General features: G+C 35.3%; 2 protein-coding genes across 2 annotated transcripts; one reads left to right on the forward strand and one right to left on the reverse strand.

Moving 5' to 3' along the window:
• The first annotated feature begins 5,420 nt into the window (after positions 1-5,420).
• Positions 5,421-5,724, forward strand: LOC118747310 (transmembrane protein 258). Its single transcript, XM_036481337.1, has one exon. It carries the CDS (start codon positions 5,425-5,427, stop codon positions 5,662-5,664), a length of 240 nt encoding a protein of 79 aa, XP_036337230.1. The 5' UTR covers positions 5,421-5,424; the 3' UTR covers positions 5,665-5,724.
• A 210-nt stretch (positions 5,725-5,934) lies between these two features.
• Positions 5,935-8,535, reverse strand: LOC118747308 (tumor susceptibility gene 101 protein-like). The gene is made up of 9 exons (XM_036481335.1): positions 8,229-8,535; positions 8,066-8,150; positions 7,882-7,947; positions 7,643-7,806; positions 7,114-7,222; positions 6,836-7,053; positions 6,553-6,765; positions 6,361-6,494; positions 5,935-6,298 (listed from the first exon to the last, which is right to left on the reverse strand). Exons 1-9 carry the CDS (start codon positions 8,274-8,276, stop codon positions 6,112-6,114), a joined length of 1,224 nt encoding a protein of 407 aa, XP_036337228.1. The 5' UTR covers positions 8,277-8,535; the 3' UTR covers positions 5,935-6,111.
• Between the last annotated feature and the right edge of the window lie 98 nt (positions 8,536-8,633).

Consider the following 8,633-nt stretch of genomic DNA (forward strand, 5'->3'; position numbering starts at 1 on the left):
TATATTTGGGTAATCCGGACGAGGGTTCAAGGATAATCGTAACAATATTTTTCAAATACGAAATATGAACAAATATTGCGTATGTCTGTCAAATTCACATTCTTTATTTAACTATTTAAAAATACGTTCTTTGAAAACGAAATAAACTAATTTCAGATGATTTTATTTGTGTTTCAGATGAAAAAAGAAACATTTCTATTGCGTATGTACGTGCATCTGCTTTGTACAGAAATAAATCTAATTTGCCTTTACACGATATGTTGTCATTTCCATATGTAAAAAGTGGCATGTACACATGCAAATACATATCGTGTATGAACACCTGTTATTACTACAAATCCATGATTCAATAATTAAAGGTTTGCTCATTGACATTAGAGTTTTGACACTCCCTTAATTCCCTTACAAAAGCTTTGCACACACACACACACGAACCCACACACAGTGCCTTGCTAAGGTAGCCGATTTTGTCAAGAGAGGCGAGAAAACTGTTTTCTGAGCGAACTTTTTATTATTGAATCATGTTACAAATCTACATGTCTTCTAAATAGATATACATTCTTAATTATGTTATTTATCAACTCTCGCACTTGTTTGTTTGGCAATTTTATCAGCATACTAGCTTATACCCGCGGGTTTCACCCCGCGTTTTTATACAAATATGAAAAATAACTTAATGATGTTAGATTTTATTTCTGTACCCATTTCGTTATAGCTCGTGATTTTTTAAGCGAGTTAAGGTATTTAGGCCGTTTAAAACTATGAAATTATAAAATACGAAAGATATCAATCCCTCTAAGTTTACCTTAAAATGGTTCCAGGTATACGACGCGTGAACGTGTAACCTTCTTGGAGGTGCCACGGCGGGTTCTAATATTTCCAACTCAAATTTAGTAACCTGGCCTTGATAAAATATCGCTTCTCATTACTGCAGCAAATGCCTCAAGAGAGCTTTAGATTATAGATCATTTTTCCATGAGCAATTGATACATTTTGCATACACAACTACATACCAAGTTTCAGTTCTCTCCCACAAATACTTCCAGAGATATGTATGTAATATGAAAATTCCAATTTGTATGGGAGGGGCCTTGAGTTATCCGACTTACTTTCAGTCTAAGACCATCCTTCCGAAACCCGCAGTAATTGTACTAAATTCATAAACCATCTTTGAACAAAATTTCATTTTCAAACAGGTGGCAATTCTGAAAAAAGTAGCCTATTTGCCAGTCTAGGTCATAAGCTATCTGTGTGGAAACTTTCATGCAAATCAGTTTTAATTAAACTTTCCTAATACGTGATAACTCTTAAAATAGTAGACTATTTTCCAACATAGGTCATAAGCTATCTCTGTGCGAAATGTGATGCAGGCCCCTATTGCGAGTGTCGACTGGCAGTAGAATAGAAATTTGTCGATCGAGTCGATCATCTTTTATTTTGCTATTGTGTAACTTGATCGATAAAAATTTTTACTATTGTGAATGGTTGACAGAATTGTAAACAGCTGTTTGTTTGTTTACATTTGTTTCCTGAGTGTTTTACTTACATCATTTTTAAAATAATTGCTTTTATTATAAAATTAAAAAAATGGACACAGTTGAAATATGGTTTAGTGAAGAGGAAGATGATGCGGAAGCTAATAGATTAGTAGAGTTAGCTAAAGCAAGGAGGGAATTGCGAGATTCGTCGGATCCCTTGGACTTGGAAGGTGTATGTACATGTGTGAGTTTTATGAATAGAAGTTGCGTTCCCGATGCTTCACAGTTTTTAGGCTTTACATGATTTGCAGGAAAAGCTGTTTTCCTCATTAATAAACTTTATGGAAGTTTAAGAAATACGGTACGGTTAAGTTTTTTGTACAATGATGTTGGGTCTTTGTGTCCAAACGCGTGACCCGAGTTTAAAAACTTTAACATAACAACATAACAAGTGTATTGAAAGAATTCAACTTTAATTTAAAATAAAGATTTCAAATTTCCGAGCACTAGTCAATTAATAAATTATGCAGTTTTTTTGTATAAACTTTTGATGTTGGCTCTGCGCAAAAACACTGTGGATGGCGTAACCGGAGTTATATGCACAAGAAATATCTTTCCAATAGAAGCGGAGCTTCCTACCCTACTCTTTCCGAAAATTCCTTTGCCCATGTCTTCACTCTCCTGCATCAGTACGAACAACCGCGCAAGTTGCCTTTTGTTGCTTATAATTTTTGATCTGTAATTCAGACACATACATGCATATGTATATTTCACAATTTTTACAACTTCCAGTTCAATTGACTTACTTTTTATCCATTATAGTACCACCTTCTTATGTAAATTTTATAAACTCCAACGACTAAAAAACAGCAATAGAAGGATGAGCGATTAAAAAGTATTCACAGTCGCTAATTGAGCGACTAATACTAGGTTCACATATAAGTAGATTATCCTCATTTTCGAGCTTAACACCCTAATCTGTAATTATAACAAGAGATTAGCCGTATAAAATTCGTCCCTTGTTAATCTGTAATTATAAAATAATCTCAGATTTAACCGATAACTTTTCGGTGTCCATCCTAGTTTTATCGATTGTTTTTGCGAAAGAGAGGAGAAATGCCAAATGTAAAAGTAAACAAAAATGTACGCTAGCAAGTAAAAGAGGTTTGTAAAGGTATTTTTAATAAAATGTTAAGTTAAAATATATTTATATTGCTTATTATAGCAGAAAAACGTGATCACGGTGGCACAGAGAAGAAACATAAATTTTCCTTGAGATGTGGGAATAACAAGCACAACAAATTTGACGGCTAATAATCTGAGATTTGCCTGTGTAAACGGGGTGATTAAAAAACTAGCTTTGATTGAGATAATATTGATATGTGAACATAGTTTAAGCGACACTCGCAATAGCATCGATAATCGATAATCGCTTAATAGTCGTTTATTTACTGCCAATCGACATTCGCAATAGGGGTGGCAGTTCTGTTCAGTCGTTTCCGCGTTTTAATCTAATTAAAATTGTTTAACAGGTGGCAGCTCTCCCAAAAAATTAGCCTATTTTCCACTGTAGGTCATAAGCTATCTGCTTGCAAAATTTCATGCAAATCCGTTCAGACTTTTCCGCGTATTAATTTAATTAACCTTTTTAGCAGGTGCTAACTCTTAAAAAAAAAGTAGCCTATTTTTCAACCTAGCTCATAAGCTATCTGTGTGAAAACTTCCATGCAAATCAGTTCACTCATTTCCGCGTATTAATTAAATTAAACATTTCTTACAGGTGGCAACTCTTAAAAAAGTAGCCTACTTTCTAACCTAGGTCATAAGCTATCTGTGTGCGAAATTTCATGCAAATCCGTTTAGTCGTTTCCGCGTATTAATGTAATTAAACCTTTTGAACAGGTGGCAACTCTTCCAAAAAATTAGCCTATTTTCCACTGTAGGTCATAAGCTCTATGCTTGCAAAATTTCATGCAAATCCGTTCAGAGTTTTCCGCGTATTAATTTAATTAAACTTTTTCGCAGGTGGTAACTCTTAAAAAACGTAGCCTATTTTTCAACCTAGCTCATAGGCTATCTGTGTGAAAACCTCCATGCAAATCAATTCACTCATTTCGGCGTATTAATTAAATTAAACGTTTCTAACAGGTGGCAACTCTTAAAAAGTAGCCTACTTTCTAACCTAGGTCATAAGCTATCTGTGTGCAAAATTTCATGGAAATCCGTTTAATCGGTTCCGCGTATGAACTTAATTAAACCTTTTTAACAGGTGGCAACTCTTCCAAAACATTAGCCTATTTTCTACTGTAGGTCATAAGCCATCTGCTTGCAAAATTTCACGTAAATCCATTCAGTCGTTTCCGCGTATTAATTTATTGAAACTTTTTTAACAGGTGGCAACTCTTAAGAAAAGTAGCCTATCTTCACGTGCAGGAAAATCTCGCTTGCGTGACGACGCATGCAAGAAACCGCACGTGTAGACCGCAAAAGGTACGAAGCATGCTTTTTCTCGCATACCGAGCGGTATGTGAGCTCTCGCTTGCTTTCAACTGTCATTTTTGTTATTTGACAGCTGTGTTCTCATTTCGCAGAATTCTTTAGAGTAGCATCATCGTACTAATTTAGAGGCAGCCATTTTTCATTTGAAAATAGAATACATCTCTTTATGCAGATTTTCTAATTTTCTCAAACTTTTAAGGCATGAACCAAGGCAAATTTATATAAGGTGGTGTTACTAGCTCAGCTGATTTTGTGTATGTGTTTCGCCGCACGGTTTCTGATATCACATTGAAAAATTTTGTTTGAATTTCTACACACACTCTTACAGATTTTGACAGTTCATGCCGCCAAAGCAAAAACAACATACATGTAAATTTTTGTTTTTGTACTCCTGCTAACACCTTATATTAATTCGCCTTGGCATGAACCTTCTTGTTTGGCGACATTTTACAAATGAAATGCTGTCAAATGCCCAGTCAACAAAACTCTATCTCGCTTGCGAGAGAAAAAAGCAGAACGCAAGCGAGATTTTCAAGCATGTGAAGACGGCCGGTAATCTAGGTCATAAGCTATCTGTGTGCAAATTTTCATGCAAATCCATTCAGTCGTTCCCGCATATTATACCATGTTCTGACCGACACCGAAAACACCTTGAAACGAGTTTTGGGATTGTGGGCTGAAGGCTGTTCACACCGACTGTTGGTGTTTTCGTTGACATTTCTTTCATCCTTTGTTTACAGTTTTGCTACACAAAAACAAAACCAAAATACTTTTCCTTCAATTCTTTTCATTAACAACCTTTTACTTCCATGCTTACTTTATTTTGGCCAGCCAATCCGAAATGACGTATTAAAGATGATAAAATATGACTTCCACTTCGATAAATAATCGAAAAAACCAGTACAGACACCGATTGGAATCAGTGGAACGTGAGTTTCAAAGTGGTTTTCAGCGAAAACAAGTTTTCGTTTGACAGATTTTACATGGACGAAAACTCAAGTTTTAGGTCGAAAACCAGTTTCAGCAACGAAAACATGTTTTCGATGGCAGTCTGAACATTATATAAGAGAACGTTAAAAACATTACGTTTTTCCATGATAAAAAACCGTATCTGACTGTATGAACGGGGTGATTTATAAACGAGCTTTAATTGAGAACGAGCTTTACTTGAGAAACGTACTTTTGGTATTACTTTTTGTATTAAAAATCTCAATAGCTTTTTAAGCCCGATTTATATTCCTTTCGATAACCACGCAAAAATCGATTTATGTGCCACATATTTAGAAAATAAAGGCGCCGGGCCACGTATTTGTCAAGTTTCCTACGCAAAGTTGACATTCCATATCCCTACGAAAAGCGAAGTGTTTTATAAACAAGTAATTGATGATTAGCACTGAAAAAATGTAATCTTAATATATATTATAACAAAAATCTCATTCCAGATAAAATGGAGACTATGCAACGATATGTTTCACCCGTGAATCCAGCTGTATTTCCGCATTTGGCCACGGTGTTGTTGACAATAGGCACCTTCTTCACAGCCTGGTTCTTCGTGTTTGTAGTGTCACGCCCAAGGAGCTCAAAAGAAAGTACACTGTTCAAGGAACTTTCCATAAGCCTGTGCGCTTCAATTTTTCTCGGATTCGGGGTAGTTTTTCTCATGTTATCAGTTGGAATATACATATAAGTTTGCAATGTTAGATTTGTCGCCGTGGCCGCTCAATAAAGATATCCCGATTGAAACACATTCTGTAGAATTATTTTCAAGCAAACGTAGTGTTACTATGTATTTTATTATTTTACATTTTGTTGGAAAAACTTGGTAAATAAAATTAATTAAACACTAGATGCATGTAAGTGCAAAAACTTTAGAGAAATCAACATCAGCAGTTATGTATAGAGATTTTGACTTTTTTAAATGTTTCTCCCGACACTGAATTGCTTACTCATCTTCGTGTTTATTTGAATGATGCAACTTTTGTATATTTATATCTGATAATATTCATTGATTAGCTTGTCCAATAACTAATTCCAATACACATATTTAATTCTCATTTTTATACGATTCCACGTTTAAGGGCTTCAACAAGTTAGTCTTCCGTATATGATTTTGTTCTGTACGACTTTAAGCTATTTAACCAGCCAGTCCAGCTTTTTGCCTGCACTTCTGCATAATAGCGCGTAGCATAAATTGCTTACGAGATAATTGGCGTACATGCTTCAAAAAGGTTTCCAAGTCAATGACACCACTTCGTAAGGCCTCACCCAAATAGTAAATTGCGTCCTCAAGCGCCGATTCTTCAGCGTATGCATTCAGTAGTCTGTAGTGGAAGCAAAATCAAATTTTTTTAAGTTGGCTACGTTTATACATTTGTGTACATACTGTCTGTATAGAGGCGCTGTTGTGGTGACAGCTTCATCTGGATCAATACCATCCGACTTCTCCAAGGCCTCTAAACTCTTCTCAAGCTCTTGCTCCTTATCACGTAATATATTAATATTCTTTTGCAGCTCGACCTGAATTAAAAATTACTTACTAATCTCAAAGCGAGCACTATTTTACATGTGGTCTTACTTCCTCTCTATTAAGACGCGCAATAACATTATCAATTTTCGAGCTACCCTCTACCAATTCCTGCTTGGTACGGTTAAGTGTTTCAATTTCAGCTTGATATTGATTTACTTTCTCTTGTAGACGGCGACGTAATTTGTCTTCGACTGCGCTAATTAGCGAGGCCTTAATATGTTCCTCAGTAATGGTACCAGTTGAACTTGGCGTTGAAGAATTCTAAGATATAAATGAACAATTTAATTCATTTAAGTTGAATACAAGTTTGAACAATATGGTTCAGATTTACATAGCCAGAATTGTAGCCAGGAACTTGCGGAAAGCTCATATACGGTGGATACCCGCCAGCACTTGCACCGGGGTTGGCAGCAGCTGGATTTCCCCCAGCTGGGTACGGCGGGTATGGTCCAAAGTTATTTCCTGGTTGATATGGCGGAAAATTTGCGCTTCCGCCAGCACCAGCGGTGGGATAAGGAGGATAGCCAGCACCACCTGGGGAAGGAAATGCTAAAAAAAAAATTTGAATCACATTTTAAATTTTATTAAATGCATTTATAATATGATTACCTGGATGTGGGTAGGGAGTCGTTTGATCTTTCGGTTTAGAAAATACTGGTGGATGATCACCAAAAGTTAATATCATTACTTGTATGAGGGAAAGTAAATCCGATGTGTGCTGAAAAATACATTTTTGTAAATATATTTAAAGCGAGTTTCTTATAGCGTTTTATATTTTTGATTGAATAAATTCAAGACAACTACACGTAATCTAAGTGTTTTAAATTATTGCCAAATCTCAATTGTTGAAAGTAAAATACAGACCCAACAATCATTTGTGCTTTTAAAAGTATCTCAAATTGACCTTGCGATAGGTATTAAGTGTTAAATAACGTTTTTTAGTATTATGTTTATTTTAAAGTGTTTAGAGCGAATATTTATAAATCACTATGTGCATGTTTATTTTAGTAAACTTTTAAAAAACCTAATTTAAGTTGATTATGCTTGTTGGGACTTAATAGAGATACAAATGTTTTTGGCCCTTCTAATTGGGTAAATTACTCGCCGTACAGAAGCTATTGGAATAATTTTCACTTACCGGTTGCCAGTCGTGCAAGTATGGCAAGTAGATTTTTCCATTATGATCCACGTACATTGATACCTTAATTTGCATTGTTGGTGTTGGCCTCACAAAGCACATAGGTGCGTTTTGGGGATGTGTGTCCATTAACCATATAATTATGGGAATGTAGTAAGTGTTATCTACGAGAATCCCAATGTATGTTATCATAATATACACGGTACTTTAGAAACTATTAGAACATTTTGAGAACTTACTTTTGTAGACAACCGGTATAGTTCCAGCCAAATTAAAGAGATCCTTTGAACTTCCATCGTTAAAAACTAAATAAAAATGTAAAACGAGAATGCAGGAAAAGTGCATATAAAAACTTAATCTGTATGTATATGTACTAGAAAACTAGTGCAATGTTAAGGCAACACCCATTCCTACTCAACTTACCAAATTTCTGCAAATTGTAAGACAATGACCGATAATTGGTAACTACGTCAATGACATCTTTTTTTGTGACGCTTATGTTTTTGTACTACGAAAAATTAATTATTTGTTTAGTTTCTACTGCTACAGGTTGAAAATAAGAGCAAATATTCTGGGAATAACCCACCCTGGATAATAGCTTGGAAATCTGCGCCTCCTCCGCAGCGGGCATCATTTTGTATTTGTGTTGAATTATTTAAACTTTTCTTCCAATTATATTCGTAATTTATTTGTAATAAATTTAATATAATAACAATTAAAATTAAACACTTGATATAATTCCGAACTAAAAGTTTTTCTTTTGTTCGTCTTTTGACGTTTAATGACTACATCCAGATATGACACATCCTTAGCATGGTGTTGCCACACTGCGCTTTTTTCGCTGTCAACCAAAAAAATATTGCTCAAATGAAAAAACAAACGGTGGGATGTGGACCGGAAGTGTTTGAGTTTCGAAAATTCAGCTGTGTCGCAGAATTGATTCCTTGTTGTTGTTGTTGTAGCGGCTACAACAACCCCGCCCAGATCGGTT

The sequence above is a fragment of the Rhagoletis pomonella genome, unplaced genomic scaffold (genome assembly GCF_013731165.1).
Source record: "Rhagoletis pomonella isolate Grant_MI unplaced genomic scaffold, Rhpom_1.0 Rhpom_scaffold_00011, whole genome shotgun sequence".
NCBI lineage: Eukaryota > Metazoa > Arthropoda > Insecta > Diptera > Tephritidae > Rhagoletis > Rhagoletis pomonella.